The following is a 19,893-nucleotide window of genomic DNA, read 5'->3' as shown; positions in this document are numbered from 1 at the left end:
GCACTTAAGAAGCACTTACATTTAAGGAGCAATAATGCCATAGGAATTAAGCGGACTTCCCAGGTGCTTAAAAGTTAAGTGCTTTGCTGGATCACAGCCTGGGTAGTCAAAGGTGGAATTTCATTTTACTCCATGATTGGCCTCACTGGCTTCCTGTACTGGCTGCTTCTAAACTGTTCAGGGAGAAACTGGATGCTGAAAGAATTGCTAAAATCCCTAGTGCAGAAAAAACAAATATATACCTTCATTCCATGGGAGCTCATACCTCAGTGACTGAGTTCTTATGCAAAGCCAAGGAAGCTTTGGTCAAACACCTGAACCCTTACAGAATTTGAGGATGGGATTTGGCTGACAGCTTAATACCAGCTCGCGGCGCGGAGGTCAAGCTGCGACGCTTTCCATTGCCCTTGGACTCCTGGGAAAACCCTGAAGTCAAGGAGACAAATGAAAACTGTGTGCAGTGTTACTGGGGTTAACTACCCTTTAGGCATTATGGCAGCAGTGCATCATAGTGATTAGATCATCTATGAGGCAATTGTCTTGCTATGAATAATAAATATACCACGGGGAAGCCAGAAAGTTCACTGCTGTGATAGTATTCACTTTACAGGGAGCTCTGACTGCGAATGCTGTTCAAAATGAGTCCCACAGAGCACCACCTCTGCAGTTTCCATTGAGCATCACAAGGACACACCAGACTGAAGGATAAATGCACTGGGAAACATAAATCATGTCTGGTTATTTCCACTGTTATTCTCAGTGATGCACAGGACAAGTCTCAAGCGATGGCACATCAAGAGATGTGCATCCAGCACCAGGTTCTTGCTTGTCACAAGAGGAAAGAGAAGATTTTCTCGAATGACTGAAGGAGATAAATGATCAGTTCTCACTGAATTTTGCTGGGAATTTTGCATCCCCATTCCCCCACCACATTGATGCAGTCACTCATGTCTGCAGGAACTGAAAAAGCAGCAGAAAAACGAAACCAACCGATGTGAGCAGATGACCAAACAAGCTGATCATTCTCAACATTGCCATTAATGCTGACAGTGCCCAAAGACATCAACATCTTTTCCCAACACAAGACAATGCAATTCCTACCCCAGACAAGCTTCACACACATATAAAAGCTAACTTGAATATATTAAAACAAGCAAAGGAAGCTTGAGAATATGGGATTTTTTTCTGATCAAAGCAAGCCATTGGCTGGATACAACACAATGGGCCAGACACAGAGATCTTCCAGGGTTTTCTGCAAAGCTCTGGAGCTGGGCATGATCGTTTACCAAGTGTTACCATCCCTATTAAGTGTTTTACATCTGCTTTGTACTCACTGCTTGCTGAAGCTTGTGACAGCACAGCAGCAAATCCTGCCCAGTAACATCAAAAAGCAAAAGGTCAGGAGGCAGGCGACTGGCATATGAACATGCTGGGCTGAATTTCTTGGAGACACGGGTGACTAACATGGAAAAATCCATCAAACCTGGCCAAAAGCTGACATAAGAAAATGATATAAAGCAATCCCAAAGAAGAGTAGGATACTGACTTCAAATGGATTTGGATGTTCAAGGGGGAGTCCAGGAGGGGTCTTCCACAGGGTCCTCCAGCAAAATTGGGATGTTTCAAGTACACTTGCAGGAGGCCAGGGAGTTCCCAGTAGAGAGGGCTTCCTTAATTTGGGAAAGAAACTGGCATTGCTACAGGGCTAGGGCAAAACTTAGTCATTTATGCCACTGTTGTCACTATTATCTTCTGCTGATTCAGCAGAGCTGAGACTGACACACATGGAAATGCAGAGCAGTCCCCATTCCTTGCCATCACCCATCAGGCTGTCAGCTGCCTTCCAGCTGCGCTTTGTGTCTCTGAGGAGCCCAGATGAACATGAAAAATGGCTGGGACTGCTCTTGGAGCTGAGACTGCAACTGCAGCAGGGGCTCTCGGAAAACAGCATTTTTGTTTGTAAAAACAATCAGGTTTGACCTGAAAGTCCTTGAGAGAGGATGACTGCAAAGCCTTACCGAGACACTGAACACACTGAAAGCTAGTCAGGAGCTTCTAACTACGAGCTTTTTGGCTGAAAATCACAGGAGTGTAACAGCAGCGATAACATTTTCAACAGGAACAATCCTCAGGCCTAGGAAAAATCTGTAATCAGTGGAGAGAAAGCCTTATCCTTGGGGGAAAAAATCAAAACCGAAGCACAGTGATGACAAGACTGGACCGCTCCAAGGTCTGACGCTACCACCTCACCAGAGACTGGTGAGAGTAATAAAATCAACTCCATGGCTCTGGATGAGGTAGGGAAGAGACCAGGGTGTCCCACGGTCCCAGAAAGTGCATCACAAGTCAGGCTTTCTCATAAGAAAGGACAGACAAAAAGAAAAAAATAACCTTGCCTTTGCACTCATGATGAACAGGGAGCTTTCTGAAAGCTTTATGAATATAATGGGATAAAAAAAAAAACATTTCTCATCTCAGTTTAATATGAGCCTCATTTATTGGCACGTAATTTCATGTCAAATTTTCTCTTGGCATTTCCCAAGCGTGCTTTTTGTGAAAAGACAAAGTTCAGTTTGGCTTGGAGTTGGTTTTTAGGAAGAGACGAGCCTGTTTTTTGTTTTATAGGGTAATTTATACTCCAGACATTGTAGGCATATGCACAGAGTAAACGTGCTGCTGCTCACCTTGTATAGCAACGAGTGAAAGGAGAAAGTGGATTTCAGAGAGTTATTGTTTCAAGCACCCAGAAATACTTAAAGGACAGTTGTTCTCCAGGGAGCGATGTTAAAAAACTGGCTTTCAGGGGGTCCAACTTTGCTGCATCTCAGCAATTCCTGAGTGAATTGCAGCCGCCAGGCGCTCAGTGCCAGGACTGCTCTGGCTCATGCATCATCCCCCACATTAATGAGGGCTCAGTGCTGGGAACGTGACCACAGCCAGGGAAAGGAGGATGGGAAGGGATGTCCCAGGCTGCTTCCACTCAGCAGGGCCCAGAAGGCTCATAAACAAGCAACCCAAAGTGCCTTGTGGTACAGAGGAGAATATGTCAGCTTAAATGGTAAGGGAATCCTTTTTTAGCTCTCATTGCTAATGGAGGAGTTAAGTAATTTATTCCTGTGCAAGAAGAGAGGGTGAAATCCAAAACATGATTATGCCAAGCCTGATGGCTTCACCTATGCCAATCCCGTTACCTTGCAGACACAACACCCGACAGTGACTGCCAACAAGCCCCCGGGTCACACAGTCCTTAAAATGCCTGATGATGTGATGAATACCCCAAAGGCACAACCCGGATCCCGTATTTCAGAGTGTCCCTGCCCAGCCCAGCCAATGCATTGCTCCTGCTACAGCGCTGTGCTGCAGGTACTGCTCCATGCCTAGAGGGGTTCAGGTGTCCCCACACAGAACATTGAGGGAACGTGGCCAGGAATGGATGCACCCCCTGAGCAACAAGCAGGAAAGAGTGAAAATACAGACTGAGAGCAAATGCAGCATGTGATGGAAAAAATCAACCTGTCTTCAGGGTACTGGAGGTGTCTGATGCCCCCAGCCTGGACGTGGGCAGGGCTGTGAGCACCGGGGCTTGAGGTGCTCCTGGAGCAACCTCACCAGACAACATCTGTTACAAGAAATCCCGCTGCAACAAATTCAGTGGAAGAAACAACATGGGAAGGCTCTGCTCAAGAGGAGCCAAGTGGGACCAAGGACGAGCACCTCCGAGCCCCTCCCAGAAGCATGAATAACCCACACTGCTGGGCTCTGTGAACCTCCGCAGCCCCTTTAGCCACTGTGGTGCTGTGCCTTCTCTTCACATCTGGTTTTCCCTGCCCAGGCCCAGGATGGACAGGGTGGACTCCACCTCCTGCCCAGCATGTTAAACCAAGGTCTGGGAGATCTCTGACTACTGCTTGCCAAAGGCACACATCGATCCTGTGAAAAATCAGTAAATAACTGACATCTGCCTGTTTCAAGTGCAGATAAGGCATGGTTGAGTCCTAAAATGGATTTCTTCATCCACCAGTGAATCTCAACCACAATCCACAGCCTATTGCCCACGAAGAGTTATCATCTCTCCCAGCAAAGATGATCGGTGTCTTCCTGGCCTAAAAACCAACTTGTCAGTAAAAACACTAGAATCAACTGGGGTGAAAATAGCGGCCTCTTCCCCCTCCTCTACCTTTCCCCATCTGTCAGCGGGTAACAGGCAGAGATGACAAATCATTTTCTATCAAGAGGAAAGAGAGAGACAGGAGCTCTGCGGCTGCCTGCCTGCCTGCAATTTCCCCTCCCAAGGAGGGATCGCTACAAAGCGCCCAGGCGCTGCGGCTGCCAGAGCAGAGCTGCTCCCCGGCTCCCGGTGAAGAGGGTTATAGCCTGTTTAGAAAAATAATCAAAATATGGCTCCATTTCCATGGAGATAGGTTTGATGAAAAGCATTTTACCAGTTTGGAAAACTACACCAGGGCTTTTTATAAAGCATTTTCAAGCACCAACAGTAAATACTGAGCTGACAACTAAAATGCCAAACATAGGATCTGAAGTCATACTTGTACTGATTTCTGCTCTTAAAATAAATGCATGCAGTGATTGGATATTGTTCAATGGTGGAAATATTTCTTCCAACCACACAACAATCACTCTGAAGAGCAAAATCAACTTCCCTAGCAGGGATACAGGTACAAATAAACAGACTGTAGCCGTACACAAAGGTAATGTATTGCTGCTATATTGCTATTTCTGAAGCTACATTTCTGAGACCTTTACCAAGGTCAGTTCTACTCTGCCTCTTACTTTGTTCCAAGTTAACTCGATTTTCATTTGGAAAGAGCCTTAAGCCCCAGTTTCTAAGTGGATTTCAGTGCCTGACTGATAAAGTACTTTTTAAAAGCTAGTCTTAAGTTCATATTGTTGGCAGGTTTGGTTTTTTTCTCTCTCTCTGTGTTTCTTCTTTAAACGCTTCCTACACTGCAGGAGTCTCTGGGGTCTTGGAAAGCTACAGGCAGATCTGTGATAGCCTGCATCAAACCATTCTGCCACAGCTGCTCCAAGCCACAGAGAGGCTTTTTTGTGCTTAGAAACTTAGAAACCAAGGCAGGAGCCACAATTCCTCTCCACACTCAGCTTCATCCTGCGGACCAGGCTGGGCCAACCATAGCTCCTACGTCTGTAAAACAAAACTTCCCTGCCTTAGATGCCCCTTCCCATTACTCTCACCGAGGTTTGGCCCCCCGCAGCTTTTCAAACTGGGTCCTGCCCCAGCTCCAAGATCCCTTACCCTGGGAGGTGAGCTTGGAACTTTGTCCCCTTCCCCTCCTGCCAAAGGCCCCACCTGAGCATCTCCCACCACGGGGGCTTCCTCTGCACCATCTGCATCCAACCAACATTGTGAAGCTCACAGTTCCTCAGCAGAAATCCTCAGGGATTTCAGAAAAGGGGATATTTGAACAGTACAGTCTCCAGGAACAGTAAGCTACTGATAGCTGCTGATTTTACCCCAAAGTGTTCCATTAGTCACAGGGACATCCTCTCTCTTGCACCCAGAAACGCAAGTCCGCCGACGTGCAGACACAAAAAAAGCCTGGGAGGTGTCTTGCCGCAAACCCCACCTGAAAGTCCTTCCCTCAGAAGTCTGGGCCAATTTGTCCCCACACTTTCCAAAAATACCATTCACTGCCACATGTATAATTTCATGACTAATTCAGCCTCAGCAAAGGTAGGTGCAGACAGGGGAAAAAAACCCTGCACATCATGAGAAACTTGATTCAACCCTAACTACTGCATCTCAGCGAACCCTCACAAGCCTAATAAAGCCTTATGAATAAATTACATGCTTTTCAGCCTCCTATTTTTCAAAGTGATAACAAATGTAACGATGTATCAGCACAGATCTGCCAGATCCCACCAAGCACCGCATCCCGCAAGCCTCGCGCAGCGGCTGGTGAAGCCAGCAGACGTGACAGGCACCGGAGAAATGCTGTAATTCACACCCACGCTGATGGACAGGGCGGTGAAAAAAGGATTTCAGGTGCTGCCTACCGCCAGTTATCTCTGTCTGCACCCAGGCTTTAATATATTAATCAGAAGAACTGAAAGAGAGAAGCATTTGAAGATGATCAAAGAAAAAGCCCCGGCAAAACGCATTTGGAATGACAGCAGTAGCACACATCGCAGAGTCAAAACACGACACCTCATATTGGGTGTCTGTGTGTTTGGTTGGTGTTACACAAATAAATTCTACCCTAACTGGGGACAGTCTTTACAATTTGATGACAGGTAATAACAATTTCAATATTAGGTTTGTGCAAGTAAAAATCTACCCAAATATCCATCCTTTTATGTGCTCCCCATTACGCTCACATCTACCATTCTCCATTTCAGGGATCTGCAGAATATCAGAGAAAAATATGGGGAGCCTGTGTTCCCAGACAGGCTGGGAAAGCAAGCCTGTTCTCAAATATTTAATTAAAAAAAAAAAAAAAAGTCAAAACTGCTTTCTCCTGACTCAGAGCCCTGCCCTGACATCCCTCCTCTGCTCCCACCCGCCATCCCATGGGGGATCTTCCTGCCTTCCATAGGGCTGGGTACAGGTTGCCCTTCCTCCACACATCATCCCGGACCCTGCAAAGCCATGGGTGCCAGAAGAAATACTTGTTCTTAATATCCTACCTTCATTCTTCATAACAAAAAGATGTAACATAATATTATGGAAAATGTATGCAGGAAAAGAAGGATTTGATTTTCTAAATGCAAAAAGAGTCAAGCTCCCTTGTGCAGTCTACATATAACTATTTGGTGGCTTTTCTTTTTTTTTTTTTCATCTGAGGGCCTGACCCTCTCAACATTTCAGCATATGAATAATTGTACTTGTATAAACAAAATGGGCTCCTTCATAGATGAAATGCACACAAGAGATTTGTAGCATTAAAATGTTATTTCATCTATTTTAAGGGTTTCTGAAAGACCAAAGGGTGCACAGGCACGGTACCCTCTGGGAGAGGATCAATGTCACTGCCAGTGCAATGAGGTTACTTACGTGCCTGAGCAGCTGCAGGATGAAAGTCTGATTATTAAAGAAATCATCAATAACAACAAAATGCTCAGTGCCCTCACTGCTCCCATTTACTTCTCCAAGCTCAATATTTCCAGCCCTTACAGCTCTACACGTTTGAAACTCTGCCTGCTCTACAGATGCAACTGTTGGCTTGGTGGCACAAGGAGAATGGCGTGATGAAGGTAGATGACAAATTTTGGGGGAAAAAAAAATCTGGGATACAAGGGGGCGCACTGTTCTTTTCCTCTAGAACAGTTTTTAAAGACCCAACCCAAACTTCAGACAATTTAACATTCATAATAAAACATGGCTTGAGTCAGTCATTAAACCTCAACGGGATCCCTGAACTGTGCTTTTCTTAATGAATTCAATAATCGATTCTTACTACACAAATAAGGTGTGGGATGGATCAGCTAATAAGCATTCTCAGTTAATTGCTTTCTTCAAGTGACAATTCGTACAAATGATACCATCAAAGGAGTAATAATATCCTTATTGATTAAATTAATCTCTAAAAGACAACTCAAATGAGTTTAATTAGCAATGCATGACAGTAGCACAAAATCCTCTGAAAACAACCTTGTAACCCATCCCAGACTTCGAAATCATGGCAACAGTCACGCAATAGCCTTTTGCATCTTTATTCAAATAGACACGTGAAATTTTACGGAGCATCTTTAGCAAATGTCTGTGACCAGCCATGAAAATCCATGAAACCCTCTGTGCAGAGAAAAAGCCAGACATGCCACAAAAGCAGTCTTCCCGCTTAGTCACACAGTCACTAAAAGCCAGAGCCACAAACGGGTTTAAAATAAAATAAAAACTTTTGATGAAAGATGCAGAAACTGTCAGAGAAGTGCCAAAATTCACAGATGGAGTTGTGGAGACCCTGAGCAGCATCAGCACTTTCAAGCCATGGGAATTGAGTACTGGATTCATACAATCAGAGGAGAAACCTGCTCAGTGCAGCAATGGGTTAACAAAGGTGGATGAAAGCTTGTTCAGGGAGAGCAGGCTGTTATTTCTAAGCCCAAGACAAGGGAGGTGGGCCTGGAGCAGGGGACAGGTCCACCGTACCCATGTGCTCCCAGGACAGGTGGTGGGAGCTCGGCAAGCCAGGGCAAAATGTGCTTCTATGGCAAGACCAAGAGCAGGTTAGTCACCAGGGCCATGGCAATTTTTCAAGAGATGTTTGTGTTTCTTAGCCCCTTCTGAACAAAAGTAAGAGTGCATGAAAGCTACAGATGCCTTGCACCAGGAAGCAAGAGTTGTATCTTCCACCAATGCAATTGGGAGTCTCAGTCCCAAGTGCCAAGTCCCTACCACACTGAAATTTGAAAAAGTTAAAAGCCAGTGCACTACCATGAGATACGATCTCCATACACCCAGGCTCCAGCAGCTGTACCAGCATCGGTGCCCAGTCACCAGCTCGGCACAAGGACAAGATTTCCGCAAACACTTTGCCTTGGGGAGTTATGAACTCAGGAACAGGCTGATCAAACGTTTGGTCCTTGTGGCTGTCACTGCAATAAGACCGATCCAGCACTGTTATAATTTGATTGCAAGGCACACTTTAGAAAAAGAAAATGCATTGAAAATCTCTCAGTTGAAATATTAACCTACACTGCCTTGCTTAGCAAACACTTCTGTGCTCTCTGCCAAGAAAAAGGGAATTAGAGTCGATTCTGCCTCAGGAAGTGAAGTAGTGGACATCAGGGACAAGAGAAGGAGAATAAGCACAACCTTCTGGAGACACTCCAGTGTGATAAAAGAAAATACAATAATACAAAGAACAACATGTTCCCCTTGTCAGGGCCAAAGCTACCCCATGAGCAGAACAAGAATTTGCCTAGGGCAACAACACACTTAATGGCTTTATTTTTATTATTATTATCTGAGCAACCCAAGGATGCTCCCCGGCACGTAAGGGAGAGCAGCAATCCCCGAGCTACCTTGTGAATGTGAGTAATGGGGTTTTGTTTTTCTAAGTGGCTCACGTAGAAATATTCTCATTGAGCTGACTGAAATCGGCAACCAAAAGAAGCACATGGCCCATATATTTCACCATATGTAGACACATACAGCTTATTTTAGAATATGCAAAGCATATTTATAAAATGAGTGTCTTGCTTAGCATACGACTGGGCCACCCTCTAGGTTAGGACAGCCCAACCTCCTCAGTTATTTATTTCAGTTTGTTATTCAGATTACTTACCTTTAATTTTACTGTAATACAGTTGGCTTGTGTTTTTGCCTGAAACGCTGTAATTTTTCAATTTTGTTCTCATAGCCTCAACGGGTTTATTAACTCATTTTTTGTTCTTTGAGCATTTTTTGTAATACAAGAATATTATGTTTTTAAAATGCCATGATTCTCAGAATAGAATTCGTATCACCATCAAAAGGAAAATAAATATTTTCTGTAAATATTTTCATCTAAGAATCACTAAAACAAACTAGGAACCACCGAACTGCTTTTTCAACTACAGCCAGCTATTTAACAGCCAAAACAAACAAACAGAAAAGCATAAAAAGCCTCAATACTGCATGAATAATTATTTTTAAAGGTTCCATCTGAATATAAAGAGTCCCATGTTACTGGTAACGTGAGATGGCTGCTACAGAGCCAGCCATGGCAAGTTGCAAGCTTGTGAGGAAGGGCTGGCAGCTTGTGTACAACAGGACTATTAGAAACAGATAAATCCATCTGAGACCTGACATCTGTTTGAATTTGTAATGATTCTTTCCTTATACAAGCAACATCTAGCCTTGGGTAAACTATTTATAACTGAAATCTTACTGTAAAGCGGAACTTGAAATATCTGGCAATCATAAACACACCATCTACAGAACGCTCCCTCCACATGAGCTACCTGACCTACCTACACAATGGCCATCACATATTACTGCACATGAAATGGGACAAAGCTCTCGGTTGCCCACATAAGACACTTGCACTGAGATGGATTTGTATAGCTCAGGAATCTTTGAAAATCTACTGTTTAAACAACCTTACAAGGTAGATTTCCTAGGTACTTCAGCTGTCAAAACCAGCAATGTTTTTAAAGCCTTGACCAGAACACACAACACATGGGTATGCAAACAGCAGTGAAACATATGGGGTGGAAACGGAAGCCTGGAAGAGTCACTGGGGGAAGAGAGGGATTATCTTTTTCCAAAAGGATGTTTATTACATATTTCTTCTAAAAAGTTCAGCATGTGAAAAAGAAGAGGACATATGTTCATCAGTTGTCCCTGAGATATCCATCTTATTTTTCTAGTTAAGAAGCCAATCTTCCATGAAATTCCCCCAAAACCTAACAGATGGGTTGAATTATTAATTGTGAGGAGGCTAGTTCCACAATGATGATATTAAAAAAATCCCATAGACAAACAAATAAGAATAGTCACAAGAGAAGCTTTGTTTGGAGCTGGATCTCTCTAGACCCAGGAAGCAAGCTGCATGATGATGTACAATAATTACTTCATAAGGGGAAGAGCTATGTGGCATATTTAAAGCCTTTAATTTCTATTCCCTTGTTTAAATGAGATTATTGCTCCCTGTAGCCAATAACAATAGATTTTTAAAGTTTCTTTTGATTTGCCAGCAAAGCAAATATCCTTTGGTAAATCTGTGAACTGAACAATGATTTTTCATTTTTACAACACCACAGTCAATTCAATTTTCCAGCTATAAGTCTCAAGTCTCTCCCTATCAGCTTGTTAACGTACAAGTGCTGTACTCTAAACCATGCCTGGAAAAATCTCCATAGGCTTTGCCATCCCATGTTGCTTCTGAACATTCAATTCACTGCTTATGAATCACTTCACTGTATGTAAACACTCAAATCGCTAAACCACATCTAATACTGTACATAGTAATCAAGTGATGTTGTCACAGTAGATGCCGTAACAACGAATGTCTGTGTGGATTTACTGAGACAGCTCCGAAAACGTGGCTATTAATGTTTCACTTTTAAAAGCACATTTTGCCTGTTTATGAACATATTTTATTTGCAGCTGTGAAATGCCTGTAAAATATTTTCAGGCATCACGTCTTCTTGAGATAGTCACAAGAGTCCCACAAGCCTCCCTAAGACTGTTCTCATGACAAAACAGCACCATCTTTTTCCTGATATTTAAGAGAACTATAACTTACAGTAACCAATGTGACAGCTTGACTGGGGCCTGTTTATGTTAGCATGCCATTTCATCTCAGTAGCTTTGAGCATGAAGTCACACAGATAAGCATCCCAGGAAAAAAAAATAAATTGCACTCACCCCTAAAACCAAATCATATTCCCCTTTAAATTTAAAATGCTATAAATCAAGACAACGCTCAGTTCCCCTGAAGCATTCTAGCAACTGTTTATGTTAACTTGTTAAAGCGTTGCTTTTGATTCCTTAAATAATGCTGGGTGCATTTTTTCCCTACCTTGATGCCGAGCTCTATGTTCTCCCCTCCGTACACATCCATCCCAGGATCAAGGAGCCCAATCTCTCCAAAGAACTTCCTGTGCACAACAAAGGAGCAACCAATCATCGCTGGTGTTCTGTATGAAGAGAAAAACAACAGAAATGGAACAGATTAATTTTTAGTGGATCAAGCGTTGATTTCTGCAAAGCTCCCATTGGCTCCACGTGTCCCCAACATCAGTTATTGCAGGGACTCTGCAGCAATGAGTGAGCTCTGTGCATTTGGAGACATTATCTCACCACTGCAATGAAATTGTCCAAAATGCAAGTTTGCTTCAACACGTATAGAGTGGAAAAAGAGTTTTTCTAGGATTAAATTACTGAAAAGCCTTCCGGTCTTGGCTCTGTCACAAACATCTTGCTATGTCTGTGAGCAAGGGCACAACTTCTTTGGGTTTCCACTTGCCATATGTGAAGGAAATAAAATATTGGTATTTCCTTCCTCATACTTTCTTCTAGCATGTCTAGTAACACAGTCGACTTTGGCATGGACACTAGTATTTGTGAAAAGAAGTTTCTACCTCAGATCTTTATAACGTATCATGAAGGAGTTGCCACCAGCTATCAACAAGAGTGACGCAGAAGCAAATTCTTCAAAAACTGCGGACAACTGTTTACAGAATCATTGCTGCGTCTTTTGCCCAGTTCCACTGCTATCTACGGTGCTCTACATTAGGGTGAGGAAGTTTTCATGTTTACCCTGGGAACCATCATGCCCCCCACCTAACAGTGCTGCTCAGCCCTACCTCTGCAGGAGCAGCCCAAGCAAGGTAAGGAAAGCAAGCCAAGCAAGTCCAGCCAAGGAAAATAACAGGAAAATGAGAGCAGTACTACCAGTACTGACAACATCAGTGTAATAAGCAGAAAGATTGAGAAAAAACTCAGTGTCAAGGGTTAATTTATAATAACTATGCATTTTCAAGGACACAGTAGATGGCTGTGTTTACTGACCACCCCTGCTGTCACATGCACACACACCGTCCCTCCCTCGTTACCTTGCAAAGCGCTCATCAGATCTCTATCTGATACAGTTTCCCAGAGATGAGGATGCTGTTCTGATTTCCACAAGCTGAGATCATGTTTGGGGTATTTTGTGAGCGGTTAAACACTTGTGACCCTCTCCATAAAATTATGCTTTGCTACAGAGCATGGCACTGAACAAAACCGTATCATTATGCCCTTGCTGCCTGGGGATACACTAATCTGTTGTGGTTATGGTATGTGGAGAGTTTACCCCCTGGGATATTTTCTGTACTAAAATAGAAATATAAAAACCATTTGCCCCTTTAACCTGCTTTCATTTGAATCCATGCTGTCAGGATAAAAAACAAAGATCCACTTGAAGGGATCAGCAGGGAGGAGATGATGAATTTTGCAGGTGAGCCACACCAAGGTACCGCTGTTTTCTCAGGATCCTCCTGCCAACCCTGAGCAAACAAAGTGATGCTGCTCCAGAGCAGGGGGAGCCCCATGCGGGACAGGAGGGCCATCATCTCTGCAGCTCCTCTCCTGAGGACGCCCACCTTGTGCTACCTGGGGAACACTTCCAGGACTTAACACAAATGGTAGCCCGCGTCTCTAGGAATCTCAGGCTACTTAGAAACATGTGCCTTCTGCAGGAAATTGGATTCTGAGGTAGAAATATGGCAATGGGATGGCATATTTTAATGACAGCCTCAAATTCCTGGCACAAAGCACAGTTCATGGGTTGTCCACACCGTGGGGCACACTCAGGGCTGAACCAAGCGATTAGAGACTACAGAGGAGGAAAGCACACTCAGACTCACCCAGATGTGGGTTACAGATGGCGAGGATCAGACCCACGCTGCCCAACATGTCTGTACCTCCCAGAGCAGCCTTTGGGGGACCCTGTGGCACACGGATGGCCACAGCACACAATATCCCCATAGGGGCATCGCCACAGCTCCGCCAACAGCCAGCCATGCTTGTCCCTGTGAAACCCCAGAGCTCCTTGGACGAAAAGTTCTAGCCACTTAAGTATTATTATTTATAGGCATTTTAATACTTTTAATAGACTGGTAGAACACCTAAATGCTGTTGCCATATTAAATTAGTTAGCATCAGAACCCATCTGAGAGTTGTTTTTTTTTTCAATAGATTTCTTCCCTGACAGCCCGCTCGGCCCTCCCTCCAATACGCGGTGTAATGTTTCATGGTTTGCTGCCACTCTAGTACTTAAGATTTCAATTCTATTGCTTTATTTGTAGCAAGTTAACTGCCATTAGCAGAAACAATTCTTTCTGAAATGATAACCACGTTAGAGATGCCAAATGTAATAGCTCCATTATCCTATATTACCTGCTGGAATTAAATAGAAGCTAAGTGTCTGTGGTTTTACACTGAGCAGGAACAACCCAGCCTGTCCCCTCCATGGGGAATAGATGTGGTGGACACGGGGACCTTTGACTTCTCCAGTCACGCTGACAGGAAAAAAAAGCACAAAGTTTTCAGCCAAATACATCTGCATTTCTGACTCCATCATTTGGATCTCTGGGAGCTCACCACGAGGTGAGCAAGGTTTTCTGAAACAGACACCCCTCAACAGCCACACACAGGAGCTGTACACCAGAGACTGGGCGCCAGCCACAAAGCCTGGCTCGGTAGGGATGGAGAGCCCCATGTTCCCACCATGAGGGCATGCCACAGTCATTTAACAACAAAAATCTAACCTCTTGACCAAAAGGATTTGAAACTCAGTGTTTTTTGTGTATGTTTTTTTTTTGTTTGTTTGTTTGGTTTTTGTTTGTTTTTCTTTTAAGTTAGTACAAATAAAATAATCTTATTTTCCAGATACCAACAACATTTGAAAAGCCACTGGTTCCAGGAGCTGGCCATGCTGTTATCAGCTTCATAGAGAACAAATTTAAAGGACTAAGAAATTCCCCAAACTGTCCACTTCTGCCCTAGACTGCCACACAATAATGCTTTTTTTGTCATTATTTTGCAACACTCCTTCTCTTTGTAGACCAGAGTCACTGATCCTTTCTAAAATGCTTATAGAAGCAGCCTGATGGGGATTTTGCAACTTCACCTTCACATTTTCTTCTTCATTTTCCTGCACACTCTGTTTTCAACAAACGATAACCATGAAGCATGCAAAGCAGTGCTCCCAAGCAGATCTGAGATCCCTCAAGCAATACAAATTAAGTGCTACATTCTTCTTTGTAACAATGCCTCCATATTAAATAAATGAGGAATCATGCGGTGCTCAGCAATTTAAATAAAAACACCATTTGATTTTGTAGTAAATCCTTCAAAAAGGTGGACATTTACAATAATAGATAGCCCATCCACAATGAAATTATGGCCTGCAGACAAAGAGCTGATAAAGCCTCTTGTTCCTCTGCCCCTTAATTAAAAGCATTAACACAGTTTGTTTTTAAAAATCACACAGCTCAGCTCGGCTCAATGCATTTATTTGTCCCGATAGCTGTTTTTTCTTTAATGAGAAAGGAAAAGCAGAAATTGGCAGAAAAGGATGAACAGAGATGTTTAGCAGAATTATTGGTTTTGTATCCATAAACCCACAGCTTTAGTTCCTTGCTGTTACTTCTGTTGGCTCCTCTATACTGCAAGTGACAAAAGGTCAAGAAGAACAGCTTTTATGAAATATCCTCAGCATGAATCTCTAAATAAAGATGAAGAAGATACAGGGGAAAACGTTTATCCTAGTCTATTAAGTTACTTTAATGGTCTTCCTTTCTTTAGTGCACAGTTACCATCTAATGATTAAAAAGTCTCAAGTAGATTGCTTCTTCAATTCAAGGAAATTAATTTTCCTACACAATTGGATTTTGCTTCCAATTTTATGCTAAAGCGCAAGTTATAAAATATGTAGGAAAAAGATATTAAAAAAATAATTAGTGGTCATACCACTGAGTACAGGAAAACTGAGAACATACTTTAAGAATTTGCTGGGGTGTCTGGTTTCCATTAAAGTGCCACTGTTTTTAATAAATATTCAAGGAGCTGCTCCACCTTCAACAACACAATCCCACACCTTTAGGAGACATGGCACCACATGTAGCACTTCTGCGACAGTACTTTAAATACCTAGAAAGATGTAATTTTTTATTAACGTCTCCCAGACTTGCCATTCCTCATTTAATGCACTAAACTCAAACATTTTCACTTGCATCTTGAGGTTTCAGACTTGTCCAAACTACGTACAATTTTCCTCTTCTGCACCTCCACGTTTCAGCTGGTGGTTGGTCACTGGTGGGATCCAGCATCTCAGCAGGAAACACGGGGAGACCGTGAGCTTGTGGCCTGAACTTACCAGTTGAGGAGCATCAGCTCTGATCTCACCCCGTCCTGCATTGGGTTTACACCTAGATCCCACACTGACCACCCAGCAGTCATCACATCTGCCTCAGGAGAGCTGAAAACAGACTCATAACATGTAGAAAATTTAAGTTAAATTATCAAATGTGCTGAAAGTAAGTATATAGCTTCCAAAAGTAGCCTGTGAATTATTTGCCTGAGTACACCAGGGTTAAGGAGAACACGATCGTTACTTATTTTACATGGCAATCTGTGATAAAGCAATTTTCTTTTGGCCTCAGATGAAATTAAGAACCCAATTTTCAAACAAAAAAAGACTGTCGGCGCTGTGCACCTCTATGTTTCTTAATTTGCAGGATGGTGAGCGTATTATAGAATAAAGACCAAGATGTATAACACAAAGGTTTATAGCAAGAGAATACGTGTGTGGAAATAAAATACAATGATGCGGCATTACGAATCGACCCCTCTGGTCATAAAACAGGGTTAATCCCTTCAGCTCCCGTGTGCCCAACCTCCTGCCCATGGGCAGCAGAGCTCTGTGGGCAGAGACCATACAAAACCCTTTGCTCTGGCAACAAGCTGTGGGCCAGGAACTGTCTGGCCATGAGGTGACCAGAGACCCCAGCCAGCCAGGTGGCACTGGGCCCAGTCTGGATGCTGCGGGACCAACAGGGGTGCTGGAGGAGCAGCATCTCTGCTGAGCACTCCAAATGCCACCTTGGGGCATCCCCAGGCAACATGCTGGTCTCATGGGGACCTGCAATGTCTTACAGCAAGGTCACAGAGGAAAATTCTTCTCATTTGGGACAGTCAGAAATGGAAGAGAGGAACTGAATGAGTTACAAGTGAATGGTAAAACAAGCCTGGCCTTCAGTCACTTTCGAGCTGGTGACCCTTGGGAGCTGCCCTGGGGATGAGGGTGGTGAGGCTGTGACAGGACGGGCTCAGGCACAGACCAGTGCTGGACGTGACCCTGTTCTCTGCATTGAGACCACAGCAGAGCAGGACAGCTCCTCATGCAAGAGAGGTGGTGGGGCCAGGCAGAACAAAACACAGGCCCAAAAGCAAACCTGGCCAGGCCTCTCCCAGCAAGGGACAGTCCGCTTCTGTCCCCAGACTGGCTCTACTCCCCCACCATGCTTTGCTCTGCCTTCTGTGTCCTCAGAAAGGGCTCAGCCACTTCCAGGAGGCAGCAGTGGGTACGAGGATGAGAGGAACCATCCTCCCCAGCCTCCTCCCTGCAAGTACAACAGCCATGCAAAAGATCCAGTGCTGCCCATCTCACCCCTTTCCCTTTCTCCGTCTTCTCCAAAATGCAAATACATAGGGCAGACATGGCCTGCATGCCTGCTATAGAGCCAGCATTTGCTTTAACAATGAACTTCAGATAATTAATTCAAGAAGTTTGCAGTAATGGAGGTGAGGCAGTGCCAGGGCAGCTGCGGGAGGGGACCAACAACAGCGCACCAGCACAAGGGCAAGATGCTGATCACAACAGCCCAAAAACCAATGTCACAGATGAAGTGCCTCTCTGAAGGAGAAATATATATTGTTTCTGCCTCCCATGGAGGGGCGTCTAAGTGCAGATGCAGAGTCAGGCAGGAGCCAGGCTCTCAGCTTCCCTTCGCTGCCTGTGTAATGGTGTGGGCAGATAAAAGCTGAATGTCTTTCAAGAGAATGCAATAAAATTTCTAGGAAGGAAAGGCACTGTAGCCCACAGCAGCGTACCTTGCTTAATATTATTCCCAGGATGGCATCCGCAATAGTTGTTTCTTGAATAATTCTAGCTTCCCTGCCCCAGTGACCTTGTTTAATTGTCTGTTTCGAATGGGTTTATTTTCCCACTGTTGCTAAGTACTACTGAATCTGTGAAACAAATTAAAAATAAGAGATACCACATAAAAGAGATGCTAGATTGAATGCCTTCCCTGAATTTATTGGAGATTAATACGACTTTAACTTTTAATGACACAGAAGCTATGAAAACTCTGTCTTTTTGAAAATATCTATTACGTCTACCACATCTGTGACCTTGCTCGAGATACATCTGACTTTGTTGCTGTTGCACGCCTGCTCTGATTTCCATGTCAAGAAGTGACACACCCTGTGATCTCAGGCAAATCATTGAACTTCTCTGTACCTCATCTATCAGATGAGTATAATACCCACAAGGTCTTGAGAGACAGCGTTTAATAAATCACTTTAGATTTCTGCATTCAAGTTGCTGAATTATCTACCACTGTTGTTACACATGCTGGACCCCTCCTACATTTAAGCAATCTATGGTGAGAAAAACACTGGTAGATAATAACCTTACATGTAAGGAACTGTGCACACAGTTTCCTGCTTCAAGCCTTGCTTTAGGCCACCAGCAGCAATGAAAGCAGCATGCACACCTTGACCGCACCCCAAGTGTGTTAAGATACAGCATGTGAGTCTAAAGCAGATCACTATTACATCATACGATGGGTGAGCAATTGGCTAACGGGCAGGGCCCAAAGGGTTATGGTGAATGGCGCTGCGTCAGGCTGGCGGGCGGTCACCAGTGGGGTCCCTCAAGGCTCCATTTTAGGGCCGGTACTTTTCAATATTTTTATAAACGATCTGGATGTAGGAATAGAAGGCATTTTGAGCAAGTTTGCTGATGACACCAAACTTGGAGGAGTTGTGGACTCGAATGAGGGTGGAAAGGCCTTGCAGAGGGATCTGGATAGGTTGGAGAGCTGGGCGATCGCCAACCGCATGAAGTTCAATAAGAGCAAGTGCCGGGTCCTGCACCTGGGACGGGGAAACCCTGGCTGCACGTACAGACTGGGCGATGAGACGCTGGAGAGCAGCCTAGAAGAGAGGGATCTGGGGGTCGTGGTAGACAACAAGTTGAATATGAGCCGGCAGTGTGCCCTGGCAGCCAGGAGGGCCAACCGTGTCCTGGGGTGCATCAAGCACGGCATCGCTAGCAGGTCGAGGGAGGTGATTGTCCCGCTCTACTCTGCGCTGGTGAGTACCTCGAGTACTGTGTGCAGTTCTGGGCACCACAGTATAAAAAGGACATGAAACTGTTGGAGAGTGTCCAGAGGAGGGCTACGAAGATGGTGAAAGGCCTGGAGGGGAAGACGTACGAGGAACGGCTGAGGGCACTGGGCCTGTTCAGCCTGGAGAAGAGGAGGCTGAGGGGAGACCTCATCGCAGTCTACAACTTCCTCGTAAGGGGGTGTCGAGAGGCAGGAGACCTTTTCTCCATTAACACCAGCGACAGGACCTGCGGGAACGGAGTTAAGCTGAGGCAGGGGAAGTTTAGGCTGGACATCAGGAAGGGGTTCTTCACAGAGAGAGTGGTTGCACACTGGAACAGGCTCCCCAGGGAAGTGGTCACTGCACCGAGCCTGACTGAATTTAAGAAGAGATTGGACTGTGCACTTAGTCACATGGTCTGAACTTGGGTAGACCTGTGCAGTGTCAAGAGTTGGACTTGATGATCCTTAAGGGTCCCTTCCAACTCAGGATATTCTATGATTCTATGATTCTATTCTATGTCCAAGGTTCAGGACTGTAACTCAACTGTAGAATTTCCCCTCAGGAGAAAAAAAAATGCTGCCAATCCAAAAGCATTTTCCTTCCTTGCACGTTTTGGAAAATCCGAGGATGTCCCAACACTTGACATCACTGGATGCCTGCTGAACACCCACCTCCATGCTCCCATTTTCTCCAGCACTTTCAGCAGGGCTTTTCCTGCAGACGTGTGCTGCTATAGGCTGTCAAAATACGGCTGCTCATGTGCAGGTAATAACAGTCCCCAGCTGTACTTTTTCATATGAGTTGAAAAAGCTCCAGCCCCAAACATCTCCCTCACCTGGATCAGCACTGTTTGCTTGCAGAGATTTTGACTAATGCCAACATTGAAGCCCATCTGCCAGCACCACGGTCCCTGCACTCCCAACCCTCTGCCCTTTACCTTCAGCAAAGGAGAAGCAGCACCTCATTTGCCCTCAAAACGTTTAAGAACTTGACTAAATGCCATTTATTTACCATTTTACAAACATCACCCACACCGAATGAGG

General features: G+C 44.4%; 1 protein-coding gene across 4 annotated transcripts in view; it reads right to left on the bottom strand.

Annotated features, from left to right (window-relative positions):
- The window catches only part of GALNT17 (polypeptide N-acetylgalactosaminyltransferase 17), a 211,656-nt gene that overhangs the window by 64,817 nt on the left and 126,946 nt on the right, over positions 1-19,893 (bottom strand). For all 4 annotated transcript variants that reach the window (XM_027445904.3, XM_038165708.2, XM_072026183.1 and 1 more), the window contains one exon: positions 11,487-11,604. In XM_027445904.3, coding sequence (XP_027301705.1) covers positions 11,487-11,604 — 118 coding nt within the window. The remainder of the gene's footprint in view (positions 1-11,486; positions 11,605-19,893) is intronic.

This window comes from Anas platyrhynchos, chromosome 20, assembly GCF_047663525.1.
Source record: "Anas platyrhynchos isolate ZD024472 breed Pekin duck chromosome 20, IASCAAS_PekinDuck_T2T, whole genome shotgun sequence".
In the NCBI taxonomy this organism is placed as follows: domain Eukaryota; kingdom Metazoa; phylum Chordata; class Aves; order Anseriformes; family Anatidae; genus Anas; species Anas platyrhynchos.
Note: the sequence above shows the minus strand (reverse complement) of the source record. Positions and strands in the feature narration are given on the sequence as shown.